The sequence below is a fragment of the Saimiri boliviensis genome, chromosome 10 (genome assembly GCF_048565385.1).
Source record: "Saimiri boliviensis isolate mSaiBol1 chromosome 10, mSaiBol1.pri, whole genome shotgun sequence".
Classification (NCBI taxonomy): Eukaryota; Metazoa; Chordata; class Mammalia; order Primates; family Cebidae; genus Saimiri; species Saimiri boliviensis.
The window spans coordinates 70,444,661-70,463,666 of NC_133458.1; the positions used below are offsets into that span (position 1 = coordinate 70,444,661).

Consider the following 19,006-nt stretch of genomic DNA (forward strand, 5'->3'; position numbering starts at 1 on the left):
AGTGCAGGCATAAAACCATCTGCAGTGTCAGGGCTAAAAGGATGAGATTTCCTCAACACTCGATTGTTTTGAATGCTTAGGCTTAAATAACGTAATCTCTTGGAGTTCCACAGATGCCTAAAGTATAAAGTTTTTACAAAACTAGAGTTTGACTGAACCTTCAACTAGGCAGACTCTTGACAACTTTCCCAGAACAATTTTATATAATCAAAGCATGTTGAAAGTTCTAAGTTTTATTTAACATTAGATATCTTAAAACTGTAGAATCCTAAATGGCCTATAAGCTATAATCCAAATGAAAGACATATTACAAATATTGCTAGCTAAAAACTAATAAATTTTTAGTGACAGTTATTTATATATATATATATATATATATTTCACATTTAAGCAGTAGACTTTAAGTGTTCTGGTATCTTCTGTTTTGAAAGTCTGCTGATTAAAATTCTTTAGTCATTGATGTCTGTCAGCATTTTTTTAACCAAAGGTCACAACCCATAATAACAACAATGAAATCGGTGTTGGAAGAAAAGGAATAGAACAGAACAATCTCAGTGTGCATTCCAAGTAGTAAGGATAGGTATTGTCCTGGGTCACATTATAAAATGTATTTTGTATTTTGGTTCATAGCCCCAGAAGTTTGAAACACCCTGAACTAGCTATTACAGATGGAATTTGCATGATTTGGGAAATGGTAGCAAAATATATGAAAGCATTTTGGTTTCAGTGCTAAAAACTCAGCAGTATTCACAGGAGAAAACTTAATGTGAAATACATCACTGACAAGATAATAACCAAATAACTTGATTCGTTCACAGAGTGCAATGATTCTTATGAATGTGTATTGCAATAAGATTTTGAAGCCTGTAGATGGGTCCTGTTGTCAACCTCGGCCTCCTCTTACTCTCATACAGAAGCTAGCTGCTTGTTTTTTCACTTTATCTATTACTGGATATTTAATTTTTTACATAATTCATCGCAATGCTCATCGGAAGAATAAGCCATGTACTGATTTGGAAAGTGGAGAGGAAAAGAAAAATATTATCAATACCCCTGTGTCTTCATTAGAAATACTTTTACAGTCTTTCTGCAAACTTGGCCTGATTATGGCATATTTCTATATGTGTGACCGTGCAAATCTGTTCATGAAGGAAAATAAATTTTATACACATTCATCTTTCTTTATTCCAATTATCTACATTTTGGTTTTGGGAGTATTTTACAATGAAAATACTAAAGAGGTAAGAGTCATTTTCTTTTTAACTCATGTTATCCTTCTTATCTCCTTACAAACTCTGCATTAAAGAACTAGTATCATTTATCATGCCAGAATATACAAACATGTATATGGATGAGGATGAAGGAATATTGTAGTTAAACTTCACTTAGTGGACTCTTAACTGTTCTTTTTTTGGAATAGTTTGGAAAAAGGTCAGAGTCACGTGAAAATTGTTGAAAAGCTGGGAAATATGTCCTGTGAAAAAGATTTTGTGACTTAATGTTATTTTGCCTGCTTGTTGTTGGAACTTTCATTCTGATTTTATAATGGTCTTCAAGCATGAGATACTATTATCTTTTATAAAGTAAAATAATATATTAACAAATGCCTATGTACATAAACATATTTATATATTTATCAGACATATATACATATCAATTAGAACTTAATGATGTGGCACCACTACTCACCATATTCTGATTTTCCTATTTTTGAATTGCATTCATTGCTCAGAATATTTGTGTAACTTCTTTACAAGGCATGATTTATTTGAATTACTGAATTCTATTGTAAAACATACCTCTCCTATGAGGATTATTAATTAGTTATTCATCTTCAGTGAGAATTTACTGGGGAAAGTAAACTGTAATAATGGAGCTTTTTTCTGTCAATAAAGTGTAGGGGAATTATAAGATCCTTTTAACTGAAATTATAGAATGCCATTTTTAGATTTATAAATACATCTGTTGTAGTTTAATTTTAGTATATTTAATTTTAATACATTGTCATTTTAATACAAAACCAAGAAGATCCACTTAAATATTAAAAGTCTCTTTATGTTTTTTTTGTATTCATATTATATTTAAAATAGTTTTACTCTATCTTTTAGCAAGAATTAAAATGACAGTTTATAACTGTTTTTTACCACCATCAGGGTTCTTTTGACAGAAACATTAGCTTTATATCCTGTAAGAAAACTTTTAATATACTTAATATATACTGTTCAAATAGTTTCTTCATGATGAATTTTAAAACAGATTTTTGTTCCTTTACACAGACTAAAGTATTAAATAGAGAACAAACAGATGAATGGAAAGGCTGGATGCAGCTTGTGATTTTGATTTATCACATTTCTGGAGCAAGTACAGTAAGTATTTAGAATTTAAGTTCAGAAAGTATAGGAAATAATGTCATTTTAATGTTTCTTTAAGGGCACCAGCTTTTTTGTGTTTTATATTCTCTACCAGTTATAGATCCTTCTTATTTCCCACTCAATCTTCCTGCCTTCCCATTCTTTTCCTAACTCTTTGAGAAAATGTAATTTTAAGAGCAAAGTAATTAAAAAAAAGATAAGGCAATAATTTATTTGTATTTACTTGGCCTTAATTTTTAACATATTAGAAGTAGCTGATATCTAAGGGTATTCTTTTATACCATCTTGTTGAACAGCTAATATAAAGTTATCAAGAAACTTTGAAGAGGCCAGGTGTGGTGGCACACACCTGTAATCCCAGCACTTTGGGAGGCTGAGGTGGGTGAATTACTTGAGTTCAGGAGTTCAAGACCAGCCTGGCCAACCTGGTGAAACCCTGTCTCTACTAGAAATACAAAAATTAGCCAGGTGTGGTAGTGCAAGCCTGTAATCCCAGCTACTTGGGAGGCTGAGGCAAGAGAAATGCTTGAACCACGGGGGCAGAGGTTGCAGTGAGGCAAGATTGTACCACTGCACTCCAGCCTGGGTGACAGAGTCAGACTGTGTCTCAAAAATAACAAAGAGACTTTGAAGGTGGCAATTATAAAGGATTTAGAATAGGCAAGTTACTATCAGAAGAAATCAAATTTGATTATTATAGTTTATATATCCTTCACTTTCTTTTAGGAAATTTGACTAGTTATTTTTACATTTTTTAAGTTTAAAAAACTTAGAATTCTCTTGCCTCAGTGTTCAAATAATCCAAATACAGGTGGACTGCTATTGTAGATAACGTAGGATATGTCATACTTCCGAAGTGCTAAGTACTGTTATCTCCTCTGTGCTGTGGAAGACCCTTCCTTTGGTCATCCAGTGTCTTTTGTACCTGGAAATATAGTTTTTTCTTTCTCCATAGCTGTTATAAGAGACAGGATTATCATAATCTCTGGCCACTTTGGATATGACAGGGCTAGAAAAAAAATGTACGTTCTGAGTTGTAACACCCCAGCTACATACATTACAGTTAATAAGCTTTTGTGGCTGAGCCTAACAGCCACTTTTCACACAAGTTTTTATAGTGAAGATGCAAACTTTCCATAAAATATGTTTAACATTTTTTAAGAAATGTATAATTCAGGAACTATTGAACTGTTTTTTATTGTTTTATTTGCTTATATAAAGCACACATCTGTAAACAGTACGTACATCAATGATAAATTGAAGTAGGAGAGGAGTGTTGCCCAGAAAGGAGTATTTTAAAGATTTTATAGCTGATTAAGAAGAAAAATGTCATGGATTACTAGTGTTTTTCACATATCTCTAACAATTGAAGGATGTCTTTCTTCATTGTCTCTTTATTATTTTCAAAACTTGTTTATGATTTTATGAATTATTTGAAGTGTAGAAAGCAGAGAAGTGAAGTATAAATTTTACTAATATTAATTGGCTATGATATGTATATTTGTCGTAACAGTGAAATTCCTTCAATGCTGCAGCTAAAGGGAAGCTAATGAATTTGAGTCATTATGAAAGAGCCAAAATAGTATAAATGATTCAAGGCAAGGAGAGATGGAGATAATAAGACATAGTTTATAAGCCCAGCTAAGAATTTGTAGAATAAATCCAGAGATTCTCTAAGGAGCAAGTAGAGATGAAAATTGAATCCTAAGAATATCTCTGCTGTATAAATAAAGACTGGCTAATGGGAATTTGTTTTAATAAAATACCACTTAGAGATATAATTAATTGCTGACATATTAAAGAGTGATATTACTGTTTTTAAAAATCAGGTAGAAATAATTAATAGCAGACTAAGTTCCTCAATTCAGTGATTCCAGAAAGGATTTAGATCATAAAAGTATGAAGGCAATTTAGTATTCAATTATAATCATTTACCAACCTAACATTCTAATATATCTTCTTATACTACATCCTAATATATTCTAATTTACAATTTTAAAAAATTTCTATTCTGGAAGGACATACTTTTCACTAACAGATCATTAGTAATGATTAATTAACATATCCCTGTTCTTTTATATAGAATGTTGTGGTTAAGAATTTTGCTATATCTACATAGGCAAAACATTATTAGCATAGGTTATAACATATTTGGGGATTTCATTCTTGGCTTTGAGGGATTACTCATATTAACAACTTTTTAACTGCCATGATTATTTTAATTACTTAATATTTTTTATTGTGAATAAAATGAACTTTAGTTGTGTTATATTTTTATGCTAAAAGATAAGAACTGTGTCAAAAATTCTAGAGCATTATTAAAATAATCATTATGGTCTGACAGATTCTCATTGTTAGTATAAACATTATTTTAAAGTATAATACATATGAAATATAGATTAAATGTTGTGAATTTAATACAGAGAGAATAGTAAGTTTGGTATATACACTAGATGATTTTGTGTTTCATTGCCCTTGGAGAGTTTGTAGGTAATTTCCATGGAAAGACCTGAATGAGAGGTCATGAGGGAATATATGGGGACTAGAGAAAGAGGAGAACCAGAAGTCCAACTAGCTATTAACTCTAATATAAAGTTGAAATTCCAAACATATTTTTAATAGTATAATTTTGTTGTAAGTAATACAACAAAATAATAATTGGAGAATTTTGAATATGGATCATACAGTAAATACTGTTATATTTGTATTAAATTTCTTGGGTATGGTAATGATAATGTGGTCATGTAAGAAACCATCCTTTTCTCCTACAAGATATGTGGTGAAATAGTTTAGGAGCACTGTCACGTGATCTGCAACATACTTTTAAAAGGTTCATCATACAGCATATAGGTGTTCATTGTACTAGTACAACTTTTCTGTTTGTTCAAAATATCTTAAAATGTTGGGATAAATATTACATGAAATTTGCAATAGGCCAACATTGGCAGGAACTTGGGAGATTGTTACAGTGTTTAATTTGGTTTAAATGAATTATGTTTACTATCTAAATGTAATAACCAACCCAACTTTGCAGTCCCAGCCCCAGTCTTTAGGGGAACTTGAATGCATGTTTTATGGAGGGTATATAAAGTATTTAGGAATTATTAACCAGGTTTGATATCTGTTTTCAAATATTTGTAGAGCCATCAGATGTAAGAGTGAGTTAGCTCTGACAGACTCTAGAGCTAGACTGTCTGCTGTGGTAACTCCATTAGCTCCATGTGGCTATTGAGCACTTTGTAGCTAGTCAGGATTCAGGTGTGCCAAAAGTGTGAAATATATACCATAATAAATATGATTAATTATGATAAATCAATACTAAATCCAAAAACTTAATATAAAAAAGAAAATATTTTATATGTTGAAATACTAATATTTTGGATATACTGAGTTAAACAAAATATATTTATTGAAATTTATTTCACCTGTTTCTTTTAACTTTTAAAATGCTCTGATAGCCTCATTAAAAAATTACTTATGGCTCACATTTTATTTCTATTGGACAGCACTGCTCTAGAGGGCCAAACATGATAGCTTTTACATATAGTTGGATTTCAACTTTTCATGAAAAGGAACATTATAGCAGTTAATGACCATCTAAAGGTAGAATGGATTGCCTTGGGAATTTGTTTTCTGCTATTAAAAGATGCTTAGACAATCCATGAAGGGGATATTTTAGAGTACATTCAAGAATGAGGTAAGGGGACAGATTTGGATTAGATAAATTCCAAAGTTATTTCAGTACATTTCCTCCTTCCATCTTTGTGATTCTAATATGTTACACCCTCATTGAAAATTTCTGATCTAATAAAAGTAATTTTAAAAGAGCTGATGTTAAAGGACAGTAAATAAAAACTCTTTGATTCGTAGATTGTAGGTGTTGTAGGAACTCAGGAAGGAGAAATGACATTCATCTGATAGTAAGGATTGGAATTTTGAATCAGACTGTAAAGAAGAGTAGGATTTGATAAGCAAAATGCATTTAGGGGAGGAACATTCCAGGGCAAGACAAAACAGGTAGATAAAAGAGACTTAACAAAGGAGCACAAGATGTATCAGTTTAGGAGACAGAGAATCTCTAAGTTTGGTTAGAGTGGAGGCTATGTAGAAGAATTTATGATCTAAGTTCACGTTCATTCCCGCCCCCCTCCCCAAAAAATATCTCTCAAAAAAGAAACAGACAAATTCAAGGATGTTTGTAAAAGATGCATACTTTCAGGGCTTATAAAGTCTATTTAATGTGTCTGCCCAATCAGTTTATTTTATCCTACAAAGTATCACGTGGCAAAGATACCCTAACCTAAAATGACCATAAGCAGTGTTAATGCTAGGTAATTGCAGAGATGATCAGATGAATCCGTACAATAGAAGCCAAAAAATTTTATATAGATCTAGTAATTATCCCCAAAAGAATGACCTTATAATTGCAGAGATCGCGTGTCACTGAACAAGCCTTTTAAATATCACTTTATTTTTGTTAATTTTTTTGTGTGTGTGTGATGGAGTCTCATGCTGTCGCCGAGGCTGTAGTGCAGTGGCATGAGCTTGGCTCACTGCAGTCTCCCCCTCCTGGGTTTAAGCGGTTCTCTTGCCTAAGCATCCTGAGTAGCTGGGATTACTGGTGCAAGCCACCACACCCAGCTAATTTTTGTATTTTTAATAGAGGAGAGGTTTTGCCATATTGGCCAGGCTGGTCTTGAACTCCTTACCTTAGGTGATCCACTTGCATCTGTCTACCAAAGTTCTGGGATTGCAGCCATGAGCCACGACACCCGACCTTAAAGATCACTTTAAAAAGCGTATGGCCAGGTGTGGTGGCTCAAGCCTATAATCTCAGCACTTTGGGAGGCCACAGTGGGAGGATCGCCTGAGGCAAGGAGTTTGAGACCAACCTGGCCAACATGGCAAAACCCCATCTCTACTAAAAATACAAAAAATTAGCCAGTTGTGGTGGCAAGCTCCTGTAGTCCCAGCTACTTGACAGACTATAGCAGGAGAATCACTTAAATCGGGGAGATGGTGGTTGCAGTGAGCCAAGATCACACCACTGCACTCCAGCCTAGGCAACAGAGTGAGACTGTGTCTCAAAACAAAAAAAAAGGCAGCGTACGAGTTATGCTATGGAAATTGTGAATATACACATAAAGGACCAGCAGGTGTGAACAGGTGGAATGACAGTGTTCTAAGGTTATGAGAATTAGTACTAGTAAATAACATTTTCAGTGCCTCCTATCATATGTGGATTCAAATGTGTTGTATTTCATTCAACTCAGAAGTAATGATGTGATGCTCTGAAATACCGTAATAAATGATCCTAAGGGACTTGGTCATAACAAAGACAGTGATGTAGGAGTGTACAACAAAATTGTTTCATAAAAAAAGAGTGAGAGGGAAATAATATTCCTAAGTTAGGTTTATACTAGGTAAAAATGTGAATCCATCTTGCATTCAGGATGCATGACAATATAGCTATCGTATATTGAATTTTAATTGGGTGTTAGTTAATATACAAAGTGCTTCACATTTATTATCTCATTCATTCTTCACAAGAACCCTTTAAGGAAGGAAGGAATAGTCTCATTTTACAAATTGGAAAACTCAAAGTCACGTAGCTAGAAAGTGGCAGAACCAGAATTTGAACCTAGATCTCTCCAATTCCAATTCTACATTTTTGTAATCCTTACTATAGTGACTAACTTTTGAGAATAAACTTTTCGATTGAGGTGCTATCAAACGCTAATAATGATTTATTATCTTTGTTAAATATACTTGTTATGATAATCCAAGGTACAGTTGATGCCAACATATGTTTTACCTGTTTATTTTTGTCAACAGTTTTTGCCTGTATACATGCACATTCGAGTTCTGGTTGCTGCATACTTATTTCAGACAGGGTATGGGCATTTCTCATACTTTTGGATCAAAGGAGATTTTGGAATCCATAGAGTATGTCAGGTAGGAATGCTTTGTTGTTTTCCTTTCTTTCAGTTAAACATGCTTTCTTGAGAAGGCATTAACTTGAGAAAAAAATATAGTCATTATAAGACTATGAATAATTTGAATTTATGAAATAGCACTGTGAAGTTGTATTATGTCTGTGTTCTATGTGTAGTAATTCAAGATTATTAGTGAAAGAAGGAAAATATAATTTAATATATAATAAAAGCACTGGTACACAGGAGACAGCATTGCTGATTCACTTTAGTTTTGTAGAAATAGAGTTACCTGGAATTATTATAACGTGCTGTTTTCTTTCTCTGAGAAGAGGATATTAATTTTCTATCTAGTGCCAAGCAGTTTCTAAACATTATTTCATTTACCCCATATTACAACCTTGAGTTGTTCTTTGTATCTACACATGAGGTAAGTAAGATAAGGTTCAGAGAGCTTAAATAATTTGCCCAAGGTCACATAGTAAGTGATACAGCACTAGTAAAAATCTGCCCAAATTCTGTGTTTTTTGAATGACATCAAACTGATATCTGAAATTACTGTTACGAAAGTCCCAAAGACACTTTTAAATTTGAGTTCTGAATAATACTATTTTGTATCTGTGACAACTCTTAATTAAATCCCAAATGGGTTGAAGCATGATAATGTAATCTATGCTTCTAAACCATAGTCCTAAGAAGGATGACTTTTTTCTCATTTAGCAAGATGCCAGTTATAGCCATAGGACAACTCAGGTTGGTGCTTTGCTGGGATTTAGTTAATGTAATGATACATATGTATTTTATATTCAACTCTTTACAGTGATTGCAGAACAAATAAAATTTTAAAGATTAGTAATATATACTTGTACAGTTATTATTGAGTCTTAACCATTTATACTCTTGTCAAGAAGATCTGCCTTTGCTGTTCGTGTATACCTAAAATTAAAACCATTACTTAGAATGAAAACCATTTTCTTCTCTTTTTCAATAGGTTTTATTTCGTCTCAATTTCCTGGTGGTGGTGTTATGTATAGTAATGGATCGACCTTATCAATTCTATTACTTTGTCCCCTTGGTCACTGTATGGTTCATGATCATATACATTACTTTATCACTGTGGCCACAAATAATCCAAAAAAAAGCAAACGGTAAATGTACTTTCTTACTAATATTAGTAAATATGTTTTTTCAGTGTGTGAAATTTCTTTTTAGTTGCTGAAGGATATTATTTGATCAAATGATATAGACAGTTTAAATTTATACGTAGTTTTGGACTTTTGAAATTCTGTTCTTAAACTGTCTAAAAATGTTACTGCTAAGTAAAGTAATATAACAGTGCAGAATAATAGTTTAATTACATGTTTTTCCTTTTTTAAATTTAAATTATTCACAACCATTTTACTTATTAACGAATGCTACAGTTTTTAAACTTTCTTTTTGTACAGAGGCAGAGTACAGAGAATTGGAAGAGAGAAGGGAAAGTCAAATAGGGCTCCAGGTGCCTATGTCTTGCTTCAATCTTGTCAGCTCTAGTTTGATTTCATTATGTGTGTATATATATATATATATATATAGAGAGAGAGAGAGAGAGAGAGAGAGAGAGAGAGAGAGAGAGATTTTGAGTAAATATTTCTTTGCAAAAGGATTCTTATATCAAACACGATTTAAAAGCACTAATATATTTTCTAGACAAGCGTTGAAGCAGTTATCAACCTGTTTTATATGTAAGGAACCTAAATACCCAAAAGGTTGTTATTTTCAAATTTCACATGGTTAGTTACTAGTAATGTTCAAAGTGAGGCTACAGTCATTTACCTTAATGCTTTTTTTTTCCTTCAAGATCGTATCATTAAAATAAAATCTTCCTTTTTTGGAAAAATAATTTTTTATTTTAAAAAATGTATTTAACTTGACTCTTTCAACCAAATAGTATATGTCAAAAGTATTTTTCCATTGGCTTCCAATATAACATCAAATAATTTTTCAGGAATGAGTTGAGGTCTAGCCTTTGTTAAAGTCCAGTAATGTCTTTGGACAGCCTCTGTAGTTTAATTTCTCTGTACAAACCCAGCATATTAATCAAATAAACTATCGATATGTATAAACTTTGAACACATAATTTTAAATATGCACATGTTGAAATATATTTTATGTTTAAATCCTAGTCCATTAGGGAGTTTAAGCTTTCTCCTTGGAACTTTAATGTTAGAGCAATATCACCTAAGTCGTATTCAACAAAAGTGTTTGTTAAAATTATATTGAATATCTTGTTCCAGATTTTGTTGTAACTTTCAATAATGAGTAAGTATAATTGAATCCAGGGGGAATTTTAAAATATATTTCTAATGGATGAACAGCAGGTGTACAGGACATCACTTAGACTTTATAGCCTCATTCCTAGCAAGCATTCTTTGTTTTTCTTTTTGTCCTACTTGTAACTTACACTAAGTAGATATATTTTTTGTAATCTTATAAACATCCTTTTATTTTAAGAACTATTCAGCATGTACATGTATCAAATAGATAGTATTTAATATGTTGTCTAATATAAATTTATTTTATAGTAAATTAAATATTTTCTCTCTTAGGAAATTGTTTCTGGCATTTTGGCTTACTGTTGAAACTAGGCTTTTTGCTGTTATTCATATGCTTTTTGGCATATTCTCAGGTTTGTACAATATTTTCAGTTTATATTTTTTAATATTTTATTTTAAAGTTCAAGTGTATTAAAGCATGTGAGGAAAGTCAGGGCTTTTTTTTAGCTTCTTTTTTTAATGACTGTAATAAAAGTGTCACTCTGTAGTTGACTACTCAGTGTAGTTCTTTTGAGAAATATATACTTTTGTTACCACTGTTTTTGTTGTAAGAGCAATTTAAAGCTCTTCCTGTGGCAGTTGTTCAAGATCCATTTTACTTGACTTTGATCAATCAAATATGTTGAATGCTTCTTATAAGACCCTAGTCTAAGTGGAGATCAAAATTTTCTTGACAGAATTTGCAGCTAGTTTGTGCATTATTCATTGCATCAAAGTGTTACTTGATTTTTCCATAATTATGTAGACTAAAATTTTGTCAGTCCGTAAAACAAACTTAAGAGCAAAGGGGTTCATGTATATGTAGTATGGTATGTTTAATTAAATAAAATTTTTGGTCATTTTTTTTCTTTTAGCTCTAACCTCGTATTTTTTTTATTCCGATGATTGAGATTTTCTGTTATTTTAACAGGGTGGCAATCTGCTACCTGCTGGTTAAATCCATCAGGCAGACATATTATTGGGCAGCATGATATTTATAACAACACGTTTTAATTTGAATGCCTATAGTTGTGTCATATTCTGCAGTAAACTCACATCTCCAACACTCTGTTTTCTACCTGTCTAGATCAGGTGGAAGGAAGTGCCCTATAGGCATTTTGTGTGTATGTATAATCCTATGCTGTTTGGGTTTTCTTCTTTCTTTTTGTAGATTTTTATATTTGTTTTTATACTTAGAGGTCTTTAAAGCACATTATTTCTGCCTGACACTCAAGGTTTTTTATAGGAGATGAATAAGGAAACAAGTGACAGATGTATAAAGAAATAGCCAGGTTATAGCAGCAACATCTTCACAGTTACTCGTTAAAATTCCCAACACTCTGTAGATACTGCTGACAGGAAGAAAGAAGAGCTTATTAGAGGTTCAGTCCAGGGGTTAAGAATGTTTCCCTAGCTTTGGGTCAGTGTTGACCACTGCACAAGAACAAAAAACCCACTGTCTTTCACAAAATAGTACTTGATAAATACTTATTTATTAATCACATAAGTAAATTTTTAATTAGAGATAAGATTTTAAATTGTGTACACATCATATATAATCATAGATATGCTACATATGTATGATCCACAACATTATTTATTTTATCTGAGATATATACCTAGTGTATATCTATAATTATATTGATACATGTACTATATATACACACACACACGTATATGACCTATAAGTACTTCAGACTTCAGATTGCCACTCTTGGTAAAAATCATCCTTAATTTTCTGAGACGTAGATTTAGATATAACCTACTTTTAATGTGCTATATATATTTTAAATTCTGTGGTTAAATGGAGATGGTTGCATTTTATTAAAATAATATTATAAAGTTCTTCTGACCTAAAGATTCACTATTATCTAAAATATAATATTATTTTCACATTTTTTCTTTGGCTTTTAATAGCCTCTTCTGAAATCATGATGTTACATTTTTTTATGCCATAGCATTATGTCTCATAATGGAGATTTACTTGATAGAGCTGTGATTCTTTATTCTGAAAATTGAGGGTTTTGTTCTCTTCTTTGAAAGACTTCATTAATGTGCAGGAATGTACCCAAGACTTCTGCCCCTTCATTCCCTGATTTTCCAAGCTGTCAGATTAATAAGAGGGCACTGTTCACTAACTTTACCAGAGTAAGATTGTAAACTTTGTTTCAAAGGCTGGTAATGACATTTGGGTATGGTTGATTGAGTAAGGTGGCTAATTCAGAGTACTCTTTTAACTCAAATAGTTAATTATAGATTATTAAGGACATTTGGAGAAAGATAACTGTATTTTAACTTTAATAGTTATTCTTTGGGATATTGATACCATATTGGCTGAAATATTATGTATTTTTCTGTTTGATTAGTAAATACTAACCGTTTTGTTTGTGAGATTAAAAACCCTAAATAGAATGATTTTCTAATTACCAGATTTTTTTGTTTTGAGGGTTTAAAAAAATGTTACACTCTCAGTAGCCTTTCATGTGGAACTGAAAATAAATTTACCAAGTTTTAAGTCATCTTTTTTGGAAGATAAATTTATTTTCTAATTTTATTAATTTCATTTGAAATGTATTTCAAATGAAGTGATGTTTTCAAATGAAATAAAACAGAATTTTAATGTTGTGAATGACTCTTATATAATCCAAACTTTAGAAAACTACAATTTATAATAGAATTGCAAAGCAGGTATTGACTTGTACCATCTTAATTTATTTTCTGGATTTCTTTTCTCAGGGTGCATTTGAGAAGATCTTTTCTCTTTGGCCATTGTCCAAGTGTTTCGAACTAAAAGGGAATGTATATGAATGGTGGTTCAGATGGAGGTTAGACCGTTATGTATGTATTTACTTTGTGATATTTTGAAATTTCAATTTATACTGTTGGAAAATGATTTGGAAATTTTTTATCTATCTGTACTTATAGAATAAAGATGTTTATTTAGTAAATCAAAGCAGTCTACTACCCCCACCCTTGTTTCTTTGCAGCAGTGAAACAGTGTGCATGTGTATATATATCTGCTAGGAATTATTATTTAAAATGTTATCTAGAACATGGCCTCTGTCTGACTTATAATTTTGATTTATAGGTGATCTATTGTATATATGCTTCAGCCATTCAAAACAATGTTTATTGAGTTTCAGTATATGCCCTAGATGTTGATGTCATGAAATATACATTAGAGAATGAAAGAAAACATGCCAGTAGGCTTCTAAGCTTTAAGAATCTAGTTTAAAACCCAAGATTACTTTCTAAGAGGAGACTAAACTATGCAATATAGGTTTTGTGGTGGAGGTATGCAAAGAAGAAAGAGCAGTATCTTGTATTAGTCTATGAACTTGATCTTGAAGAAGGGTTAAGGCCAAGAAAATGTACATCTAGCACAGCATTTGGAAAACAGATACTAAATAACGATCACTTCATTCTTTCCTTTTTTTTAATTCATTTTTGACTCATCTCTTTTTTCCAACAAATGTTTTCTTAGTGTTTATTCTTTGCCTTTCCTCGTTTCCAACACTTACGCACTTTTCCATTGTACTATGTTGCATTTCAAAACCATATCTGAAGTAAAATCTTTGCTAAAGTCTCACATCAAAGAATTTTTAATTTCTTAATGTTCTCATTAGAGCAGTATACTATGATATGACTGTCCCAGAATATTTACATAGATTGGGTGGCTTACAAACAACAAAAATTTATTTCTTACAGTTTTGGAAGCTGGGAAGTATAAAATCACACCAGCAGATTTGGTCTGATGAGAGCCCACTTGCTGTTTCATAGACATTCGTCTTCTCACTCTGTCCTCACGTGCTATAAGGGTCAAGGGTGCTCTCTGGAGTCTTTTTCTTTAAAGTGCATGAATCCCATTCAGGAAGGCTCAGCCCTAATGACCAACCAAAGGCTTTACCTCCAAAACTATCACACTGGGGATTAACATGATTCAACTTAACGAAGTTTGGGTGGACACAAACATTCGGTCTGTTGCAATAATAGTTCACATTAAGTCTTTGTTTGAAAAGAGAAAGCTCATGTGCTTTCTGATCTACCATATTTTTTTCACTTTATGAGCATATTTTTTTTTCAAAAGTATGACTTGGTGGTGTTATTCTTTGTTTTATTTGACTGAAAGGACTGAAATAAAATATGTTTCATCTTTGTTGGGTGCATTTAAATTTTATCGTATGTCTATAGGAGAGTTTCTTATTATTTTTAAATTGTCGTTATTACTTCTCTTGCTGCTGAGACTGCTCAGAATGAACCAGTGTTATCTCATATTGTTCCAAGAGATGCTTGCTTGTCTATTGCTGATGGTTTCTAACAATCATTGACTTTATTTCATTTCTTGGAAGTTTTACTCTTGAAGTCCTTCATAGACACTTCAAACTTTAAGCTTTTAACCTACCTAATTTATTCATATATTCCTCACTAACCAAATATTTCTTCTGTTTTTTGAAAAGTAACTGTTTAAAACAAGTCTTCTCTCTTTGCTTTTCAGGTAGTTTTCCATGGAATGCTGTTTGCCTTCATTTATCTGGCTTTACAGAAGCGTCAAGTACTTTCTGAGGGAAAGGGTGAACCTCTTTTTTCAAACAAAATTTCAAATTTTCTATTGTTTATTTCAGTAGTTTCTTTCTTGGTAAGTTTTGAAAACTTTCCAAAATCCTAAATGGTATGGAATATTAAGATATGGAAATATAATCAATTATTTTTAATAACAAACCTTCAACAATTATTTTTCTCATTTTTCTTTTTAATATTTAGAAATTTTAATACTTCTCTTCTAGTAATTGATAGGATGGTTAGGCAAATTTAGTGAAGTTATAGAATATCTTAAGGACACTTATCAATTAATTTGACCTGAGTTGTTAGAATAGGGTAAGCAATAATAGTAGAATGCACATTCATTTAAATGCATGCAAAATGTTTGCCAAGATAAACCATGTTTTTATGTATAAAAATAGTTTCAGTAATTTAAAACATTATTTATTTTTAATTATGAATACGTATTAGTTCATATTTATGGGACATGTGATATTTTGATACAAGCATACAATGCATAATGATCAAATTGAGGTAATGTTAAGTGAAGTGATGTATATCTCCTTATTTTTCTAACTGGACATAAATTCTAAAGAGAATATATATCTAACTTAAAAATGAAGAAAAACCGAGAAGTTGATGAAATGGAAATTTTAAAAGTTACAATAAATTTGGGAGAAAATATTAGGTAAAGTGTTTTATATGAAGAGCTATCACTGCCTTTTAATCACTATTTCCAGAAAAGCACAGACTTGTGTACCTCCCTCTCTGCTTTCTTATATTTGGACAGTTGAACATGCCAAAACAGGTGATGAGCAAATTTGCAGGCAGTTTTTACTGATAGTTCTTACGTAGCATAATGAAGTATAATGTTATAAATTAAAATAAAAAAACTGTTAAAAAAAAAACCAATTCTGAGGCTTATGCCTCTTCCAGACTTGTTTTTGTGAACTGTTCCATACATTTTTTTTGTTTTAGACCTATTCCATCTGGGCTAGCAGTTGTAAAAACAAAGCAGAGTGCAATGAACTCCACCCATCTGTTTCTGTGGTGCAGGTACTTATCTTGATTTAGAGAAATTTTTATGTCTTAATTCTTGGTAAGAAAATGGTTTTAGAGGCAGAGAGGTCTGAGATTGAACTCCAGAAAATGTAGAGAAGTTACTTCATCTTTCTAAGCCCTTCCTTTCTCTGTAGTAATTGGGATATTAAAATCTCTTTCAAAGGGTTCTTGTATTAAATACATGGAAATGATGTGGTTCAGTATTTTTCACTTAATCTGCCCTTAGAAAATGCTAATTCCCAGCCAGGCACAGTAGCTCACACCTGTAATCCCAGCACTTTGGGAGGCTGAGGTAGGCAGATCATGAGATCAGGAGTTCAAGACCAGCCTGGCCAACATGGCAAAATCCTGTCTCTACTAAAAATACAAAAATTAGCTGGGTCTGGTGGCTGGTGCCTGTAATCCCAGCTACTCAGGAGGCTGAGGCAGGAGAATCACTTGAACCCAGGAGTCAGAGGTTGCAGTGAGCTGAGATTATGCCATTGCACTCCAGTCTGGGTGACAAGAGTTAAGACTCAGTCTCAAAAAAAAAAAAAAAAAAAGCTAATTCCTGTTCTTACGTTTGCTTTTTCATCTGTTCAGATTTATTTAGTCTCAGTTGTTAATTATCTTTGTGTTGACTATCATGCTACATATAAGAGGATCAGTGTTAAACAGATACGGTTTCTGTCCCCTCTATTCTAATATAGATATGGATCAGTAAACATTGATCATTAATTTAATAATTAAAAAATTTTTTTTAGTTTTTTCTTTTTTTGTGTGTCTCGTTTTCTTATTTTTTACCTACACCAACCCGAATTAACAATTTTAAAAATTTATTTAACAAATAGCCACATGTTGTGGCTCACACCTGTAATCCCAGCACTTTGGGAGGCCAAGGTTGGTGGCTCACCTGAGATCAGGAGTTCAAGACCAGCCTGGCCAACATGGTGAAACCCTGTTTCTACTAAAAACACAAAAATTAGCCAGACGTGATGGCGGGTGCCTGTAATCCCATCTACTTTGAAGGCTGAGACAGGAGAATCACTTGAACCAGGAGGTGGAGGCTGCAGTGAGCCAAGATTGCGTCATTGCACTCCAGTCTAGGCAACAAGAGTGAGACTCCATCTCAAACAAACAAACAAAAAGTTCATACTAGATGTTATGCCAAGGGTTGCAGTGGTTACCAGATCAAATACAGTTCCTACTCTCATGGAGCCTGCATTCTTTTTAGTGTTGTACAGCTTATGCAATGCTTTAATTATAATAACTCATTAAACGGTTTTATGTTTAAAGTCTTTGTTTAGGTCTCACTTTCATGATTTTCACCATTTTGTGTATCACCTATGCTATTAATTATTTAAAATGTTTTTTTAAGTGACTCACAACCTGTGCTATAATAAGTACCTTACGTGTTTTCTCATTTAATGTTCACATCAACCTTTCAAAGTAAAGCTTATCTTTATTTGTATAAATTAAGAAAAAGACCCACAAGATTAAGTGCCTTGCCACAAATCCCAGAACTAACACAAGCAAAAGACTAGATTCAAATTTGAGTCTTTTTGACGCTATTGCTGATGAGAATCACTCCACTTAATTATACCCGAGTAGTTCACTTTGGTTCCTTTTTCCCATGTTATCTCCTCCTATTTCATCTTTTATGCATCCTAGAGACTTCTTAGATCCTTTGACAAAAATCCCAAGAATGATTGAATGTGAGTTTTTCCCTGAAGTATGAATAGATTTGTCAATCCTTTTGTAAGAGAAAGTTTCTGGAAAGTAGTTGTGAAAGTGGAAACACTTTTTTTCTTTACAGTTTCTTGCTTTTTTATAAAGAGGGTGGATTCTAAGGAGAGGATTTTTTGCTTGGTAAGCTTGTTACTGGGTGTGAGACAATGATTTGGAGGTTTAGAAAATGCAAGATTGTTCCATCTGGTACCAAAGGATAGGGGAGAGGGTTAAAGGCCAGGATTCCAAAAGCTGGAGATTCTTTCAGGAGAGAAAAGATCCAGAGAGGAAAATATATTACATGTGAATATAATTCAAGACATCATTTATCAGGCCATGCAGAGCAAACATGAAGACATGTTAAAAGCCATGTCATTTCCCATACTATCATGGCTGTCAGCAGAAGAAGGATTTTGAAGGGAGTGAAGAAAGTGGGTGACTGCCAACCAAGGACATACTTTAGGAGAGCAGCAAGATTGTATCATAGGATTTTGTGAAATGTTGCTACATAAATATGATAGCAACTTTTTCTACACAAAGGACCTTAGGCAAATTTGTAATTTTTCCAATAGACATAAAATTGTTAAGCCATGTACTACTTAAAATGTGCATTGGTATGCAGCATACAGACCATGTGTTGAGAAATCCAGTTTGGGTAGACTCTAGAACAAAAATAACTTTCTAGTACTTTTAGAATATAAAAATACTATTATGTATGTGTCAAGTTCACAAACATCAAGAATAAGGTTATTTAAAAGAAAGCTTTATACAAAATACTTTTCAAAAAAGAGATTATTAATACTTGCCTTTGTGCTTTTTCTTTAGATTTTAGCCTTCATCCTAATAAGGAACATCCCTGGATATGCCCGTTCAGTTTACAGTTCTTTTTTTGCTTGGTTTGGAAAAATTTCATTAGAGGTTGGTACATTAATAGTTTGCTTATCGCACACTTCCAGGTGTTACATGTGTGTGTGTATGTACATGTGTATGTGTGTAAATATCAGACATATATATGTGAGTATCAAAATCAGACGTACTTTTTTCTAAACTAAAGCTATTGTGGAATTACAGGGAAAAGACTCAGAACTCTCAACAATAG

The 19,006-nt window shown here is 32.4% G+C and overlaps 1 protein-coding gene across 3 annotated transcripts in view; it reads left to right on the plus strand.

Annotated features, from left to right (window-relative positions):
* The window catches only part of CASD1 (CAS1 domain containing 1), a 73,117-nt gene that overhangs the window by 26,852 nt on the left and 27,259 nt on the right, over window positions 1-19,006 (plus strand). For all 3 annotated transcript variants that reach the window (XM_074379446.1, XM_074379447.1, XM_039472987.2), the window contains exons 9-17: window positions 819-1,241; window positions 2,277-2,366; window positions 8,208-8,327; window positions 9,297-9,453; window positions 10,894-10,973; window positions 13,336-13,437; window positions 15,095-15,235; window positions 16,117-16,194; window positions 18,733-18,825. In XM_074379446.1, the coding sequence (XP_074235547.1) occupies window positions 819-1,241; window positions 2,277-2,366; window positions 8,208-8,327; window positions 9,297-9,453; window positions 10,894-10,973; window positions 13,336-13,437; window positions 15,095-15,235; window positions 16,117-16,194; window positions 18,733-18,825 (1,284 nt within the window). The remainder of the gene's footprint in view (window positions 1-818; window positions 1,242-2,276; window positions 2,367-8,207; window positions 8,328-9,296; window positions 9,454-10,893; window positions 10,974-13,335; window positions 13,438-15,094; window positions 15,236-16,116; window positions 16,195-18,732; window positions 18,826-19,006) is intronic.